General features: G+C 41.6%; 1 protein-coding gene across 3 annotated transcripts in view; it reads right to left on the minus strand.

The window, feature by feature from the left end:
• LOC149190389 (monofunctional riboflavin biosynthesis protein RIBA 3, chloroplastic-like) overlaps window positions 1-20,035 on the minus strand; it is a 257,004-nt gene that overhangs the window by 73,093 nt on the left and 163,876 nt on the right. For 2 of the 3 annotated variants that reach the window (XM_089412141.1, XM_089412142.1), the window contains 2 exons: window positions 18,939-19,068; window positions 17,965-18,261 (listed from right to left, as the gene is read on the minus strand). In XM_089412141.1, the coding sequence (XP_089268267.1) occupies window positions 17,965-18,261; window positions 18,939-19,068 (427 nt within the window). The remainder of the gene's footprint in view (window positions 1-17,964; window positions 18,262-18,938; window positions 19,069-20,035) is intronic. The other variant, XM_089412143.1, reaches the window with a different exon arrangement.

Below are 20,035 nucleotides of genomic sequence, written 5' to 3' on the forward strand. Positions count from 1 at the left end.
CTCTGGTTTCTACCATACACAGATCTTAGTCACTTGTCGTCACTTGGAAAAAATTTGGGACCGCCCGAAAATTGAAGCTGACAAGTGAATGCTACCACTGCAATCAGCTTGTCATCCTGAATCTTATGGGCTAAGTCTCTTGTAAGCATCCCGGGAAGGCCTCGGATGTTTTATTTTTTTTACTCCAAACGAGTTTTTCTCCCCGCTGATCAATACTGCAGTGGCCAAATTCCAGAAAACTTGATCTTGCCCAATGTCCTGCGAAAATCAGCCTAGACTATAGGAGCCACAAGCCTCACTGCGTAGATGGTCAGATCTGCCTGCAAAACCCCAACGGCTGAATGTGAGTTGGACTGTGGCGACGACAGAACCCCAACTGCTAGATCTGAATGGTACTGTGGCAGTAGAACCTCAACTGGTGGATCTGATTGTTGCGACGACAACAAAACCCAAAATACTAGATTTGATCTGGCAAATATGATAATGGCCTATCTTAAGAGAGTCGAGGGAACTATGGTCTCAAAGGAGTGTCAAGTGCTACAGATCACAATATACATAAGGGTCCAACAATAGTACTCGGCCCAATCTTTCAAGGCACTAACTTCGTACTACCCAACTACCCTATCATACGCGTGAGTAATCTCCTCGAGTGTTGTTCTCAGTGTATTGTAGCAGCAAGACGACCGACGGTTTATCAAAGGCGAGGTTTTAGGTGACCCTAGCGGGCTTCTGATATACCCAGAGGGTACGTGGAAGGCAGTCCATGCGCGGTTTTGTCTAATGCGCTACTACTCGAAGGGGTACCCACAAGGGTTACAAGAGAGTCCAACAAGCGTGACCGCCTCTTGTATTTCCTGCGTGCACGCCTCCCCAAATCCGCAAGTTTATGCGGTCAACGACAGATCTCGTGGTTTAAAGACGCCGAAACACGTCTCTAGCCTAAAAAAAATTCTGCCAAAATGGAGGTACCACCGGCCCTAGAAAGTGCTCTGATACCACTTGTTATGCTTTTGACCTGCGAGAAATTCCAAAATACCAAATATGCAAAGAAATATAACCCAGAACACAAAATAAAATGAGAAAAACAACAAGTATTTTATTATTCAGAGATGAAAGCAATGTTCACTTGCCTCTTCGAGGGGGCAACCTCTAGCAGAGCAGAGCTCGATTACAAAATAAGACTCGATATTTCTCAATGGGGAGTCTCTATCCTTTATATAGGATTCATACATATAATACCATGGGTCATTACCATGGTTCTCTCAATACCATCTATCTAATACTATGGCCCGTTTGCAACTAATTGCGGTCCCTTTCTTAAATGCAAGTTAACCACTTACAATTATTAATACATGCTTTATTGACTCTTTAACTAACTATAACTATGACTCGACCCTATTACATAAATAAAGGGGTTAGGGTTGGACCCTAACACAGGGAGAGTATATCCCCTTTGCCATTGATGTCAAAGGGGGAGAATAAGCAAACATTAGGAGAAAAACAATCAACAAACATATAAGGCGAGTTCTCAGCTCAAATTCATCAATGACTAAATGATGTTTGGTTGTGTTGCCATCAATGACAAAAGGAGAGATTATTGCACGTGTTGTCATTGATGTCAAAGGTGTAGTCATTAATATTTGAAGTGTTGACATGATAAGGAAATTATTGTTTCAAGGGGTGCCTCTTCCTACTAAAGTTTATTCACACAAAGAAAAAATGTTTATTCTTGAGGAATAGAAAAGAGATCCAGATTAAGGTAGAAATACGGATGCAAAAGAATCTAGATGAATCTGGATCGGGGCAAGCATACAAATGAAATATGATATCCAACTCTTTAGTATATATGGGATGCAAACAACAATGCACCAAGGTAACCACTTAACAAAGTACACGAATTCTGAATCTTTGGTCTGGCCAATAGGTGGGCCCCAGACAATGGACGGGTGGCAGTATGACGTGGATGACCGAATGCAGAAGGAGAATTGTTTAATGTGTGGAAGTTTTTAGTTTTTGTAGCATCAGATGTGTTCTAGCCTTGAAATTTTGTGGAGAGGCTAGAATGCATGAGATCTCCAAAACCCAGGAATCGTTTCTGCAAATTCTGCCTAGAAGTGACTTAATTAGATTATTAGTTAGTTTTTAAATATTTCCTAAGTCTAAACTTAGGGAATATGACTAATTAATCAGAATTAATTAAGTTATTCTAGCAACTCACACGGATCGACTTCAAGTTAATCCTAGCCATCAATTAAGATCTAATTTTGGTCGTTGAAGTATCAACAGAGGATTATAAGAGGAATTTGATGGGGCTTGGAGAAATCACTTGAGAAGTTCGATTTCATGTGCAGATCGATTTCCAGAGTAGCAACAATCAGTTGCCGAGAGAGAGCCAGTGAGATCGAAGCAGTGAGAAAGGAGCAGGGACAGTGAAGATGAAGGAAGGATTCTAGTTCTGGTGAGTGCATTTGCAAAGACGCAGAGAAGCCATAGTGAGGCTAACACAGAGCAGCGCACTAGCCTCTAGAGGCAAAGTCGAATTACTCGGGATAAGCAGAATTTCAATGCTAGAAGATGGGCAGAGGTTCCAGAGGCCAGGAGAGATGTTTTCCCAAACAACAGTTGATCAAAGGGCTTGAGGAGAAGCTGTTCCAAGCTGAGTGCAGTAGCAACTGCGCTAGGGTGACGCAGTCACTGCGCAGAGGCAGTTTGGACGGCTCAATTTCAACTAAGGTCAATGCCCAAATTTGCCCGTGGAGTGAGGAATTTCTCCTCACTTGATTTTCTTGCCAGTATTTCTCTGTAGGATTGCCAGTTTCGGCATCTAGTTGTACTCAAATTATTTCACTATTGCCTAATAATAAAACCCTCAACTGTTGCATCGGTTTTCCCAAGTTGGGTTTTTCCGGGGACATTGGTCCAAAAATAACTGTCATTTTATGTGTGTGCTAGCATTTCTTCCAATATTTATTTCTTTCGCAATTCATTTGTGTAGGTTGTAGTGTGATTGATTCAATATTTGTTGTAGCAAATAGTAAATAAATTGTTAAGAATTAATTTAACAATTAGGAGAATTATTTCCAGTTGCTGCAATAGGATTCGGATTTCCGAATTTTCACAGAAGCAATATGTGCTGAGAATTTTTCTCTGCAAATGACACATGGAACACAAAGACATGTGGCTAGCTCGGGTTGATTGTAGAAGGTAACTTGGCAGATCAAGTGATCTAGAAAGTGACATTGCTGGCAACGGTTGATTGCAGAAGGTGACTTGGTGTTAAAATTGGCAACTAGGGCCAAACTCCATGTGGGTCTTCTTATTTATGGCAGCTGATATCTTTCTTGGATTCCTCTCATCGAGAGGTGTAGGATTGATCTAAAGATCATCCGATTCTGACATGTATTCAGGGAGATATGAATTTATTTATGTTATTTGACAATTTGTCAAGGTTGGCCAGCGACAAAATTACTCCAACTTATCCTCAACGTTTCGTTATAAATAGAAGAGGTCTTCAAGTCATTTGGTACACACACTTCTCCTAAGATTTCTCTCCACTCATTGGGTTTCGTGGCTAAAGAGATCAAGAGGGAGAAAGCCCTAGACGCAGTGGAGGAAGGGTTCTATACACAGTTGATGGAGGAAGTCTAGCTGCTGTTCTAAAAGGAGATCTAGCCATGCTCTATCCGCAGTCACTAAGGATGTATAGGCACTGTCATGGAGGTGCCCTAATGTCCTAAACGCAGGCCTTATTCCGTAGCAACAAGAGGCCTAATCAGTAGCCCTAATCCGCTGTCAAGAGAGCCACATACACAGTCTAGAAAGGCTCCTATTCGCTGTCATGAAAAGGCCTTATTCACAGCTCACCTAGCCGCAGTCTGTGAGGCCCTAATTAGCAGCACAAGAAGGCCTCAAACCGCAGTTAGAAGAGCCCTAATCTTAGCTTGAAAAGGACCCTAAGACGCAACAAGAAGAGTGGACCTAGCCGTAGCAAAAAGGAGTATCTCAATAGCATGAAGGATCAGTGTTAAAGTCACATTGTTGTAGGTGACAACGTGGTATAATGCAAAGCTGTTTGGGCATGATAAAGTTGGTCTTAAGCTCGATTTGCAAGGCAGTAGAAGCCACTTAAAGGAAGAGAAAGGGATCATTGTTTAAGGGTTGATTGGAACACTAATTGAAGGAACCTTAGCTACAGTACACTACTAGGCTAGGATGCAGGCCATAACCAGCAGTTGAAGGCCTTTTAGGAGCTGCGTTCAGAAGGTAATACGGAAACGTGTGGTTGGAGGGACCGTATGAAGGCTAGCTGCAATCAATAGGTGGACTGTGGGGTGTGTTTAAGGTGTTGTGGCACTCAAAGCTTGTGCGCTAACCAGTGACCAGGTCTGCCATGAAATGCACCAATCCTTGCAACATATGAAAGGTGCCAGATTAGCAGCCTTGTCATGATCAGTGAAGCAACAAAAGAAGGAGTTGTTGATTTGGGGTAGCATCGGATGTGCTCTAGCCATGAAAATTGGTGGAGAGGCTAAAGCACATGAGATCTCCAAGACCCAGAAATGGTTTGGGCAGATTCTAACAGGTTTAGGAGATATTAAAATAATTAATATTTTTATGGAGTTCCTAAGTCTAAACTTGGGAAAAATAAAATATTAATGGGTATTAATATAAAGTTGGGTTAGAAGGTTCCAAAAGTCATGGATCAAGCCAAATATAATCTTAGTCGTTGATTAGAGATTTAATCTTGGCCATTGAAGGACCAATAAGAAAAGTATAAGAGGAGGCTTGAGGGTTAGTTGTAGAACACCCCAGAGTGATCAGTCATTCGTTTAGCTAGAGCGGGGTTGCTAAGCAAAGTCGAATCAGTGATCAGCAGCGAGGGGCAGTGAGTACTGGACAGAGAGGCAGAGACAATGCCAAGAGACCAGCGCAGAGGCAGAGAGCGAGAAGCAGCAGCCAAAGCAGGTCATGCAGAGCTGCCCAGCAGAGACAGCGCAGAGCCCAAGGGGCTGTGTCATCCACGCAGAGAGCAGCTGGAGTGACGCAGAGGGTCCAAAGGCTGCGCAGTGCCTCAGAGGGCCGCAGAAGGGTTTGGGGCTGACGCAGAGGCCAGAAGGGCCAACGCAGTGCTTCGAGAGGCTGGAGAGGGTTTCGTGGGACAGGTTTTCTGAATACCTGTTTCCGAATAGAGAGGTATTGCGCCAGTTATTTTTCTCTATCAGGTGAGCCAGTTTGGCACCAATTGTACTCAAGGAAATACTACATAATAATAAACCCTCAAAATAGCTGCACCGGTTTTCTCGCATTGGGTTTTTTCGGAGACATTTGTCCAAAAATAATGGTGTCACTTGTGTGTTTGTTTTCTTTTAGCTGATGATCTGTAGATGTCGGGAATGTATTGTGTTTATTTTGTTATTTATATGTTTTAAATAACTTGTTCGAATTTAACAAGTAGAAGAAATAAACCAGACAAATACAGATTAAATTTCTAATGGATAGACTTAGAAATTTCAACATGGTATCAGAGCGCGGTTGCAGATCACAGGAGAGCTGAAGGCATCAACTAAGCAAAGCATTTGCAGCAGAATCAGCTATCCTGAGTGACAAAAGTTGATCCTTGCAAAAGCGTCAGAAGAAGGGTTGACGCAAAGGGACTGCGTCATCAGTCCGGGCCAAAGAGAGGCCAACGCAAAAGTTGAGGGCAGAGAAGGCTCACGCAGAGACCAGGAGAGTTGACGCAGTTAGCTGAGGGAGTTGTTTTGCTAGTGTCGGGATTGCGCAGAGCCTAGAGGCTCAGTCCTTCAGTTGTTGGGGCATAGGAAGTTGTGGGCAGTTTGCGGGAGCGAAGCTGGTGGGGTACTATGGTCAGAACAGTATCTAACAGGGCAATACCAAGGTAGAGGGAGTTGCTATCGAGGCAGATTTCTAGCCAAGGAATCTGAATCAGTGTTGCGGGTGCACAGATGATCGGAGAGGGGCTACTTGACGATTGGCAAAAGGATTTCCAGGAGGGAAATCAGGACTTAGAGAGAGTCCAGCAAAGAACTTCCAGGCGGGAAGTAGAGAGACTCAGCAAGAGTCGAAAGGAGAACTTCCAGAGGGAAGTAGAGAGACTCAGAGGAGTCGACAAAAGAGCAGGGACATGGTCGTGAATGGGCTGAGGGATCAAGACAGGCTAGACGGGGCGTCCAACTTTGTGGTCTAGAAGTCCAGGATCTTATCCATTCTAGATAGACATCAGATCAAAGGCTTCGCCTTGAGAACAATGGCTTTCCCAGTTGACCCGATAGCTAATGAGAAGTACAAGGAGGCAATAGCCAAGGCAAAATGCATCATCCTTGATGGGGTCAAGGATCATGTGGTCCAACATATTCAAAAAAGGAGACGACAAAGGAGATGTGGGACACCTTGAAGACGTTGTACCAGCATACTTCCGTGCAGAGGAAGATGTTACTTGAGAATCAACTAAGGTCATACCAGATGCAGAAGGGAGAGCAAATAGATCTCTTCCTCAGTCAGTTGAAGGAGATCCGGGACCAACTGACTTCCACAAGGGCCATGCCGGATCAAGAGTTGATGGTGAGGACCGCACTAAACGCAGTCTGCGAGGAGTGGGAAACAATTGTCCAGAGCATACTTGGCAAGGTGAGTCTTCTAGATTGGGAAGAATTGTGGGCGGCTCTTCGTCAAGAAGAGATTAGATGACTCACCAAGACGGGAAGTAGCAGCAAAGAATTCTGGATCAAGAAGGAAGAGGATGCAGCTATGGCATCTGCGAGAAAGCAGGAGAAGGGGAAGAAGAAGGACCTCTCCAAGGTCAAGTGCTTCCACTGTGGGGCACTGGGTCACTATGCGAACCAGTGTCTGAGGAAGAAGAACAAGGAAAAGGCTTCTAACTCGAAGGCAGCGCCAACGAAGGCGGAGAAAGAAGTCGAGGAGGATGATGATTGTGCCATGAGTGTTCATGTACCTCTAGAGAAGAGGTGGGGAGACATCGAGTTGTAGTCAGGAGGACTACAAGTGATGAGAGGCAGGATCCTTGAGGTAACCAACCTCTTGGATTATACCTTGCTACGGGAGCCCTGAAGAGAGAGTAGCAGGACTGGCAGATGTCGGTAGATACAGATGCGGATGAAGCGACAAAGAGTGCTACAATGCAAGAGTCCCCGGGCAGCGCGAGGCTAGCAAGCTGCAACAGTGCGAGAGGCACGGGAGTGTTGCAACGGAGCAGGATTGCACAAAGAGGTTTGCAACGATGCAAGATGCAAGCAGTTGTTGCAGCAGCACAGAGGTCAGTAGAGGGAGCACTTGTTAGCGGCAGAGGGAGCTTCAGAATCGGGAGTGTTTCTAGCCTGACAGGGATGTTAGAAGTTGGGTGGATCAGTTACTTACTTCTCAGTAACTGAGTTGCAGTGTAGTAGAAGTATGTAGTAGCATGATGTCGCATGATGAGAGGGGATGCAGTGTTGGGAGGATGGACCAACAGCAGCACGGATGCAGAGGGAGCTGTCGTATGGATGCAACAGTGGAAGTGGCAAAGCCATGGGCAGTAGTACAGGATGCAACAGTGCAGAGGATGTTGGGTGGGGAGGCCTAGTATCAGCACAGGTACCGGTGTCGTATAACCAGAGTGATGCTCAATGAGGAGTATTACTAAAGCACAGTCCTCGCTAAGAGGGAGTGTTGATTTGGGGTAGCATCGGATGTGCTCTAGCCATGAAAATTGGTGGAGAAGCTAAAGCACATGAGATCTCCAAGATCCAAAAATGGTTTGGGCAGATTCTAACCGATTTAGGAGATATTAAAATAATTAATATTTTTAATGGAGTTCCTAATCTAAACTTAGGAAAAACAAAATATTAATGGGTATTAATATAAAGTTGGGTTAGAAGGTTCCAAAAGTCATGGATCAAGCCAAATCTAATCTTAGTCATTGATTAGAGATTTAATCTCAGTCGTTGAAGGACCAACAGGAAAAGTATAAGAGGAGGCTTGAGGGTCAATTGGAGAACACACTAGAGTGATCAGTCATTCATTTTGCTAAAGCGAGGTTGCTAAGCAAAGTCGAATCAGTGATCAACAATGAGAGGCAGTGAGTACTGGACAAAGAGGCAGAGACAGTGCCGAGAGACCAGCGCAGAGGCAGAGAGTGAGAAGCAGCAGCCAAAGCAAGCCACACAGAACCCAATAGAGACAACATAGAGCCCAGAGGGACTGCGTCATCCATGCATAGAGTAGCTGGAGTGACGCAAAGGGTCCTAGAGGCTACGCAGTGCCTCAGAGGGCTGATGCAGAGGGGTTTGGGGTTGATGCAGAGGCCAGAAGGGCCAGCACAGTGCTTCAGAGAAGCTAGAGAGGGTTTCGTGGGACAGGTTTTCTGAATACTTGTTTCTAAATAGAGAGGTATTGTCGCCAGTTATTTTTCTCTGTCGGGTGAGCCAATTTGGCACCCAGCTGTACTCAAGGAAATACTGCATAATAATAAACCCTCAGAATAGCTGCACCGGTTTTCCCGCATTGGGTTTTTTGGGGACATTTGTCAAAAAATAACGGTGTCACTTGTGTGTTTGTTTTCTTTCAGCTGATGATCTGTAGATGTCGAGACTGTATTGTGTTTATTTCGTTATTTATATGTTTAAAATAACTTTTTCGGAATTTAACAAGTAGAAGAAATAAACCAGAAGAATACAGATTAAATTTCTAACGGATAGACTTAGAAATTTCAACAACAGAGTCTTATTGAAGGAAAGCCTCAATATTCTGGGTAATTGGTTGAGTTGTTCATCTATTGCATATCTTCAGTCCTTGGTATCATAATGGAAACCTCAGTGTGTCATCGTCTCGGAGAAGATCTTTGATCTCCTATTTGGCAAGTCAAGTATTGACTTCAAATCATTGTACTCTATCTCTTTCTCTCTGTTGAACTATTGAAGAATATAAGAAGAATTGATCAAGGGTTTCCCCACATTGGGGTTTGTCCCTAGCTAGTGCCACATCTTGTGTCCTCTTGTCTTGGCTTGTCTTCTACTGTTTATGTTTATGTTCTATCTGCACTTTACTATCATTTTGATGTGATTGCTAATCTGAATATTGACATTGGGCTAATATAAAAAATTGAAGTAAATTTCCCTAAGCATAGAACATACCTAAAGTTAACATGGTATCAGAGGTGAGGTGAAGACAAATCACATGAAAGAGTGAAAGAGCAATCACTAAAGACAGTTGGACAAGGACAAAAGGCTCAATGGGTTCCTCATCCCACTTCCCAGCTGAAGATAAGCTCCGTGAAAAGTCTGACTGTCACAGATGGAAGATGTCTCTTGATCTGACATTGGAAGAATAGGAAGTGTTGGATTATGTGAGGGTAAAATCCCTGAGCCTCCATCAAATGCACCGACTGCTACAAAGAACAAGTACACCAAGGGTGAAGTCAAAGCGAAGAAGATTATCATAGATTCCATTGATAAGCGTCTGGTGGCCTACATCTCCGATCTAAACACCTCCAAGGAGATCTACGACAGATTGGTAAGCATGTTCGAGGTTAGTGATACAAATCAAATTTTGTTCCTCAAAAATAAGTTGAAGGATATTAAGAAGGGCAAGGACGAGGATATTCAATCCTACTTCTTAAGGATCACCGAGATCAAGAATGATCTTCTATTGATTGGAGAAATCATATATGACTGGGAACTTACTATCACTACCCTTGGAGGACTCCCACCCAAGTGGTATATATTTAGAACCACTATTCTCAATAATGATCGAATTTCAAGATTTGAAGAATTGATGTCGAGATGCATTCAAGAAGAAACCAGGATGGTGGAACAAGAAATGCCTTCTAATAGAGGCAACCCTACTGCTTTCTCCGCTCATGCCAAAAGGAGAAATAATGCAGGGTCTAAAGGTCATTTCAATGGAAAGCCCGGATCTAAGGGTGGAAGGAAAGGCAGATGATTTGCTTGCAATAAGTTTGGCCACTATGCGAGGGAGTGTCCAAATAGAAGGGACACATCACATGATGATGACCACAATAATTCCAGGCGCAACTTCAATAACAATGATCAAAGGAATGACATGTACAATGGCAAAGGAAAAAGGAATGCGGGACATGAAGGAAATGGTCGACCCTCCAAGAAAGTAAGGAACTCCAGGTATGAAGAATCAAATGTTGTTTTTGATAAGCAAAAGGAGTATTATCTTATATCAGCCCTCTCCACTACCTCTCCTCCGGACACTTTGGGAAATTGGCTTATTGATAGTGGTGCTTCAAGGCACTTCACTGGATACAAGGAAGCTCTCTCTAATTTGATAGAGAAGGAGACAAACTTGGAGATTATTCTTGGAGACGATGCCACCTATCCCATAAAGGGTGTAGGGAATGTTACCCTTCAATTGAATCAGGGTAACACGATTCATTTACAAGAAGTTCTATATGTACCTGATCTCAAGAAGAACCTGGTGTCCATTTCAGCAATGGAAGACAAAGGTTACAAGGTGGCATTCATCGATGGAAAGGTACATGTTTGGAAAAGGAATTTTAAAGATGCTTTTACTCTTGGGTTCAGGGTTGGCACTTTGTATCAAGTTGCAAGAAGTCCATTGGGGATCATGTCGTGTGACTCATCTCTTCAATGGCACTGAAGGTCTGCCCATCTTCATTGTGAGGCGCTACCCGATGTGAGATAGATGGTGACAGGGATGCCCGAGTTCAAAGAAGAGCATGAAGGTATATGTCCGGGATGTACCGAGGGAAAACTTACAAGGGGATCTTTCCCCTCATGTAATAGCAAGACCACAGATGTGGAACAACCCGAGGGGTTTGAGATTCATGATCAGGAATCTCATGTCTGCAGGTTGAAGAAAGCTCTCTATGATTTAAAGCAAGCACCCTGGGCTTGGCATGAGAGGATTGATAGCTATCTGATGAAGTTGAAATTCACCAGGAGTGAAGCCGATCCAAACCATCGCTTTAAGGTTGTGGATGATAGACCTCTCATACTGGTATCTTATGAGACAGTTACAGACCCTCTCATTCACAAACGTAAGAGGGAGTTTGATTTCGAATTTGGAATGGTGCACTGCAAGCCTGTGACTAACTCAATGGAGCTTAACTTGAAGAAGTTATGAGCTAGTGCTGCCGGACCTGAATTGGGAAATGTCTCTAAGTTTCGTCAACTCATAGTAGCATCAATGTTCTTGGTGAACTCCCTCCCGGATATATGTTATGCAATTAGCATGTTGAGCCAACATATGGCTGAGCCTCATCACTCACATTGGATTGGTGCCAAGAATCTTCTGAGATATCTTCGAGGCACAATTACTCATGGATTGAGATACACTGCCGGAAATGTAAGGCTGCATTGTTATTCTGATGTTGTTTGGGCAGGCAGTGTGGATCGCAAGAGCACTTCTGGGTGCAGCTTCTCTTTGAATTTTGCTTCGATATCCTAGATGAACAGGACGCAAAAGTCGATTGCTTTGAGCACCGCTGAGGTCGGATACATAGTTGCAAGTATGGTCTCGTGTGAAGCTGTTTGGTTGGATAAGCTCTTCAATGAGCTGTCTGACATGTGCGAGATACCACTATGATCCTCTGTGACAACTAGAGTGGGATCCGATTATCGTAGAATCCCGCATTTCATGATCGCTCCCAGCACATAGACATCATGTACCACTTTATCAAGGATATGATACATCGAGGAGCAATAAGGCTCCATCACATTGGGACTGATGTGCAGGTCACCGATATTCTGACAAAGCCCTTGGGAAAGGTCAAATTCTTGACTTTCCGAGAACGACTAGGAGTCGTGGAGAGACCCTCTCATGAGGGTCCTGTATGATATGGATGTTGAGCTCTAGGAGCTCTAGGGGCATGGGGTACTTCTTGGAGCAATGAGCAACCATAGGGTGAGTGGTTCAGCCTTCCCCTAGTGGTTTTCTATGTAGGCAGGATGAGTGGTTCATCCTTCTCCTGCTGAGACACAATCATAGGGTGAGTGGTTCAGCCTTCCCCTAGTGATTTGTTGTGTACAGGGTGAGTGGTTCAGCCTTACCCTGGGATACCCCATGGCAACATGTAGGCATGATGAATGGTTCATCCTTCTCCTGTTGAGACATCCTACCCATGTAGTCTGGGACTCATGGTAAGTACCTCTCATCTAGCCAATGAGCAGGGAAATGAGGATAGGGACCATAGTACTATCGATGGACAAATTCATATACTACCGTACTCCCTATGCTAGGATGATATTGATCTGGGATCAATTGGAACTGACTTCGAGTCATTAAGAGTGGTATGAGACACTCTCTTTATTTGGAACTGATTTCGGATCAGTAAGAGTAGTATGAGACACTCTCGTTATTTGGAATTGATTTCAGATCAGTAAGAGTGGTATGAGACACTCTCTTTATTTGGAACTGATTTCGAATCAGTAAGAGTGGTATGAGACACTCTCTTTATATGGGACTGACTTCAGGTAAGTAGAGAATAGTATGATACATTCTTGATCACTTCTTCTTCTTCATAGTTTAGCAGAGCAGAGCAATGCACTGATGGCAGAGATAGTACTGACTAACAGATGGATTAGCAGATGGAGTTCTCCCTAGTTGAATGGGAGTGTTAAAATTGGCAACTAGGGGCAAACTCCATGTGGGTCTTCATATTTATGGAAGTCGATATTTTTCCTGGATTCCTCTCATCAAGAGGTGTAGGATTGATCTAAAGATCATCTGATTCCGACATGTATTCATGGACATATGAATTTATTTATGTTATTTGACAGTTTGTCAAGGTCGGCCAGCAACCAAATTACCCCAACTTATCCTCAACGTTTCATTATAAATAGAAGAGGTCTTCAAGTCATTTGGTACACACGCTTCTCCCAAGATCTCTCTCCACTCGTTTGGGTTTGGTGGCTAGAGAGATCAAGAGGGAGAAATCCCTAGACACAGTGGAGGAAGGGTTCTATACGCAGTTGATGGAGGAAGTCTAGTCATTGTTCTAAAAGGAGATCTAGCCATGCCCTAGCCGCAATCACAAGGATGTATAGCTGTTGTCTTGGAGGTGCCCTAATGTCCTAAACGCAGGCCTTATTCCATAGCAACAAGAGGCCTAATCAGCATCCCTAATCCACTGTCAAGAGAGCCACATACGCAGTCTAGAAAGGCTCCTATTCGCTGTCATGAAAAGGCCTTATTCACAGCTCACCTAGCCGCAGTTTGTGAGGCCCTAATCAGTAGCATAAGAAGGCCTCAAACCGCAGTTAGAAAAGCCCTAATCTTAGCTTGAAAGGGACCCTAAGATGCAGCAAGAAGAGTGGACCTAGCCGCAGCAAAAAGGAGTATCTCAACAGCGTGAAGGATCAGTGTTAAAGTCACATTGTTGTAGGTGACAACGTGGTATAATGCAAGGTTGTTTGGGCATGATAAGGTTGGTCTTAAGCTCGATTTGCAGGGCAATAGAAGCCGCTTTAAGGAGGAGAAAAGGATCATTGTTTAAGGTCTGATTGGAACACTAATTGAAGGGACCTTAGCTACAGTCCACTGCTGGGCTAGGCCGCAAGCCATAGCCAACAATTGAAGGCCTTTTAGAAGCTGTGTTCAGAACGTAATAAGGCAGTGTGTGGTTGGAGGGACTGTATGAAGGCTAGCCGCATACAATAGGTAGATTGTGGGTGGTGTTTAAGGTGCTATGGCACTCAAAGCTTGTGCCCTAACCAGTGACCAGGTCTGCCATGAAATGCACCAGTCCTTGCAACATATGAAAGGTGCCAGATTAGCAGCCTTGTCATGATCAGTGAAGCAACAAAGGAAGGAGAGTCTTATTGAAGGAAAGCATCAGTATTTTGGGTAATTGGTTGAGTTGTTCATCTGTTGCATATCTTCAGTCCTTGGTATCAAAATGGAAACCTCAGTGTGTCATCGTCTCGGAGAAGATCTTTGATCTCCTATTTGGCAAGTCAAGTATTGACTTCAAATCATTGTACTCTATCTCTTTCTCTCTATTGAACTATTGAAGAATATAAGAAGAATTGATCAAGGGTTTCCCCACATTGGGGTTTTTCCCTGGCTGGAGCCTGGTGCCACACCTTGTGTCCTCTTGTCTTGGCTTGTCTTCTATTGTTTATGTTTATTTTCTATCTGCACTTTACTATCATGCTGATGCGGTTGCTAATCTGAATATTGACATTGGGCTAATATGAAAAATTGAAGTAAATTTCTCTAAGCATAGAACATACCTAAATTTAACACTTGGAAAATCAAGTGGCAATTGATCTAGAAAGTGACATGAAAATTGTGGGTCCTATTTTAGAGCTAAAGGGTTTTGAAGTAATCTAGCTATCCAACCCTCTGGGAGTGCACTGAGGTAAGGTGTTTGGTTGTTTGACCCGGACTTCAGATTCGGTGAAGATAGTTAAAGCACAATTCCAATTGTTAAAGGTTCCACATTGAAAGCTAAAGGAAATTCATCCAAGCATCCAGTAATTTGGACATGAACCAAGTGTTGTCATTAGCAAATAGCTCAGACTCCAGATTCAAGTGAAGCAAAGGAGATGGTTAAGGTTCCAAAGGTCGAGGCTCCATGAAGAGGAATTAAAGAGGTATCTAATCTCTAGTCCATCCGAGGTTCAGTCAAATGTGCGCCATAAGGCAAAGGAAGATTCCCAAATACCAGATCACGCATTATAAAAATAATAATAAGCGTCGGTTGGGTTTTCTCTGGGTCATAACGCCTGGTTTTGCATGGTTAATGGATGTGGCTATGGAGAGATAAGGAGGGTTAAAGTAAGCTCGCTATTACACAAAAAAGTAATTCGGGCAAATAAGATATCTGGATGTCAAGTTATCAATTTTACACAAGTGGACCCAAATCTTAGATTTGTTGAAAAAATCTTAAACACCATCACAATGTATGTTCTTGGGAGTTCAAAGGTTAAGCCCCTGATGTGCCAAGGAACCATGAAAATAAGAGCCATTCAAGTCATCTGAACCAGATCTCCATCCATGAAAATAGAAGTAGAAATCTAGGTTATCTGGATTGGTCTCCCATGGCATATCGACCCTAACCAGGTCTTTGTTGGCCTAATGTTGTGTAAATAACTTAAGCCAAAAAGGTTTGAAGCGTAGGTGAAATGTGATTGAGTGTGGTAATAAAGTTCAGAAAAGGAGAATCGAGAAATTTGAGTTATGTGGGACATAATGTGGAAGAAGTATGAGAATGAAGTCTATGGAAGACTTGTGACCTGGACAAGGAAGTTGTTCAAGCCAAGTGTCAATAAATGTTGTAAAATTTGTAAGTGTGATGTTGGTTGCAGTGTGAAACAAATCAGAGTTAGTACCTTGTGCAAAATCGTGTAGTGCAAAACACGTGATTGTGTCATTTTAGGGGATTGGAGTCTCCTTCTAGTTGGTGCTAGTAAATCATGTCAAAGGACTGGAGTCTCCTTCTGGTTGGTGCCAATAAATCATTTCAGAGGATTTGTGTCTCCATCTGATTGGTGCCAATAAATCATTTCAAGGGAACCCTTGTTGTTTTGGCTCAAAATGTATAGGCACTATCCATGACAACGACTCAGGTCCGGGGCTGTCACCATAATCCCCAACCTCTTCATTTTAGTTGTCTCCCAACAACATGCTATGGGGGGTAGACCCTATGGAAATGAAACGATGAAGGACAAGTTACAAACCAACTAGTCCAGGAGACACAGTCGAGTGCCCTAGCACTTGGTTAAATCTAGCAAGATTTTAAGGATTGGATTGAATTTATATATTTGAGGCCAGTGACTTATGGAATCAATACTCTTGCTTTATAAAACTCAGACCAAGTACCGGATGGACAACTATTGCTTTAATGTTTCACTAACCTAAATGAAATGCAAATCCTAAATCCTAGATGTGATGCAAAGATCTTGGTTAATAACTTAATTTTAATTAGATACCTAATCTATGCGTAACTTTCCCGTAACTATTTTGAAGTTGGGCTCCAAGGTAGGTTGTGGGAAGGAGGCCAACAAGAAGCAAGCAAGGGTTTGATTAATGATACCTTATGTTTGGCTCCTATCACCTGATGCCTCCAGCGCTGCAGAGACTGTGGCTCTGACGAATGCAAGGTCACCGTGTTAAGCATCGAAGAGTTGCCAAAAACCCCTCAAGCTAAATGAGAAGGGATGCCCTAGATATCTATCAACCAAGCTTATGCTTGGAGGTAAAATTTTAGATGCAAGACTAGCTTAGGATGATATGCAAGGTGAAATGAGTGAATGATTCTTAAGGTGAGATTGTTAATGTTTTAAGTACTTTAATTATGGTTATTCTTGAGTTATATCGACAAGTACTTATTAACGATATTCAAGAGACAATATCAACCATAAGAATAAATGCCAAAGTGCCAACAAGAGATATCCACAAAATACAATGAAGATGGAGTTTACTCAATTAATCTCATAGAAAGATCATCAATATAAGGGATATTAGCCAATGAAACAAGACAATTGATAGAAATAAATCTAATGCTCTCCCAATGGTTTGCTTATTCAATTTTAAACAAGAATCATAAAACCATGAACAATTAGAGCAATTACATACTTAGATATTTAGCCAATGAGATTATAGCAAATATTCTTAACCAATATTCTTCAACAATTGTGTTCACTAATCTCCAAGATAAACCTTTGATGCCAAATGTTGATTTATGATTAGCCAAGATCCACAATGTGCTTTAACCCAAAGGCAAAAAGGAGAAAATAGAGCACTTATCTACTTTCAGCAATTATCCAAGAGATGATATGTTAATGACACTCATCCCAAAAGAAACAATGAGTAGACGCTCTAATAATCTGATTAAGTCATATCTAGGTGGAATTTCTAGAAACGATTTCTGGGTTTTGGAGATCTCATGTATTCTAGCCTCTCCACAAAATTTCGTGGCTAGAACACATCTAATGCTACAAAAACTAACATGTTTCCGAAAAGATGTTTTATGGACCCTCACCATTTTTTTGCCGATGCTGCTGTTTTCAACACTGATCAAAATTACTTGTGACAGTGGTGTACAGATAAAATCCACAAAATTCTCTCATCAGATCTAAATTTGTACCTATTAAAACTATCATGTCTTATGAATTGTTCTATGTTTAATCCCAACTTGAATGAATAGTCCCTGAGAATGGGAGCACATTCGTAAGTTATTATTTCATTTCAGGTAGTAGCATTATCAAGATTGAAAAACAAAAATTCAATTAGATAAAGTGCAAGTTACAACTACCTCACTTTTTGCAGAAGTTTCTTCCCTTTGACATTATTGTGACAGGTTTCACTTCAAATTAACATTTTTCGTCATAAGAAAATCAAAAGGGACCATTTTTGCACAATGTTATCATTAATCATAAGTATACTTTATAGTTTGAACTTACTGTTATCATATTAGAAGAATTGCTTCTCATCACACACTAAGCAGTTTTCCTACCTCAATATTTGTTTCAGCTACTTAAGCTCTATTATAGTTCGTCTTCCATTTTCAAGAATTAATTCCACTATATTTCTTATTAAATCAAAGATGTCATATCCATCTCTCGGTTCTACAGTCAAGAATAGTAGCCAGTGAAGAAGACCCAATGTTGCAAATATTATTTCTGAGAATATATCACTGAGGGTCTAGAAAGAAATTTACTGAAAATATAAGAGAAAATATAGGCAAGCATAAACTTGGACATAAAAAACCCAAAAATATTAGTAACCTGGAAAGTTAGGAAAAAATTATAAATATTGGGAGAAATCAAGGATGTTTGCAACACTGAGAAGACCAATTAAAACTAGGGTTTCCAACTCCATGATGTCAAGAAAATGCTTCATGACTTGGTCAGTTCACCAAGGATTCCTATTGCAATCAAGTTGAGCAAACTGATCACAGAGATGCAAGCCCTGTTACTGCATGCATTGTATAGTATATGTCATTAAGTTCTTTACCTGAGCACCAATACCATATTCACGAGAATCAATTGATAACCCAAGTTCCAAATTGGCTTCTACAGTATCATGACCTTTATCTTGGAGATTGTATGCGTGGAGTTTATGACCCAACCCAATTCCCCTGCCTTCATGACCTCTTAAGTACACCAATACTCCTCTACCAACTCGGTTGATTTCTTGCATTGCTAATGCAAGTTGATTTCCACAATCACATCGAGCAGATCCAAAGATATCACCAGTTAGACATTCTGAATGCACTCTCACTATAACATCTTGCCCATCTCCAATATTTCCCTGCAGTTCACCAGTTCTAAGGACAGTTATAACAAATTTCAGAAACTATATCTACAATGAGAAAACCCTAAATCAGATGAAGTGTTTTATAGATGAAAAAAATGCTAAATAAACCATTCAATAGAGATTAACTAAAGGTAAAGTGCCCTCAAAAAGGAGTAAAAGGGGAAAACAATTTCTAAAGAATACAATAACTAAAACTGAAGGGTCCTTGGAAGAGATAACAAGGAGAGACTAGCTCTTTAATTAAGAGCCCACTGTACCATCTTTAGATACAGTCCATAATGGGTCTTGGAAAGAGTAGGCATGTGAGAGAAATAAAACTCAGGTCAACCTCCCAACTGTACACTATCGACTAACAAACTCAGTCACAACCAGAGAAACTCCTTTTGTCTGGGATTCCCATGCCAATCAATGTCATATGCATGTCAAGATGTCAAGATGCAAGTTACTTTAAGATTTACCATCTTCAATTGCACCAAAAAATTTTAAAGGAATAAGAAAACCTTGTATTCTAACCATGACATTCCCTTCCCTTCCATGGCATCCAGTTTGCATGTTAAAAGAAACTACCCTTCTACCAGATTCCATTGCTACAATATCAAGATATTGACAAAACCAATCTTCTAACTAATTCAACAGACAAGTTCAGAAAAGTCAAATATTTGTAGTCTTACCTTTACCATTGCAATATGTTCAATGCCATCGAGCTGTGAACGATAACAATAAACTTGAAAGAGGCCCCACTTTGTTGGCAAACATGAAACAGCAGTTTTTTCCACCAACTTTTCTCGTTTTCTCCTGTACCTGCCTCAGAGAGAAAACTGGCCAGTGAGATCAACATGAACTAATTATAGACAAAAAGCCAAAATAAATAAAATCAGATAGCATATAAGAAATATTAACGATTCATGAAAAGACACCATAGAATGACGAATGAATATGCCACTCATTCATTCTACATTTCTGAAGAGTTTGACTTTTATTTGCAAATCTTTTACATAATTGAAGTTAACAAATGGTACCCACAACAAACATCGAGATGCTATGGAGGCATCAGTGGTATTCTGGAAAAAGAAGTAGTCTGCACTAACAAAATTATTGTAATCTGATATTGCTGATATTTTAAATTGAAACGAGAAAAGGTTATCATATGAAGAAAAAGCTCCTAGATAGAACTAGGGAGTCCAGATTAAAATATCTCATGAAAACACACACGGCAACAAAAGCATTGCCTTGTAACAAATATTGGCATGGTTATTAGAAAAAATTTGTAATGTTTGCATAAAATATTGGTGCAGAGTCGGCAGACCATGCCAATAACAAATTATATAGACTTGATTTGTAAAATACATTAACAGCTAAATAAAGCAGAAAGTTGGATGCAAAAACACGACTTTCATTTGCAGGTCCAAAATCAGAAAGTACGAAAAAATCAAGTATCGTACTCTAGTCGACGCATTATCTGCATAATGGTCAGCCTCAGCAAACTCCCAAACCTCAATGTAGATAGCCTAACTTCATGGGTAATCACCACGACTTATTTACTTCAATGTAGCTCAATATCACTTGCATCCCACCACAAGAACACAAGCACAAAATGCCTAAAATGCTTCAGGGCTACCTCCATTCATATCATACAGCCATTAGGGTCTATTACCCAGCTGTCAGCAGGGGTACATACACTTTTCAGTGCAGCATTTGCCACCATTGTAATCCCAACATCACAAGTCAAAAGCCATGAAAAAAACCATGTGAAGACCTGTATTAGGTA

Source organism: Pinus tabuliformis, chromosome 3_1 (assembly GCF_031772625.1).
Source record: "Pinus tabuliformis cultivar Carrire ecotype Pingquan chromosome 3_1, CPIR1, whole genome shotgun sequence".
NCBI classification, from domain to species: domain Eukaryota; kingdom Viridiplantae; phylum Streptophyta; class Pinopsida; order Pinales; family Pinaceae; genus Pinus; species Pinus tabuliformis.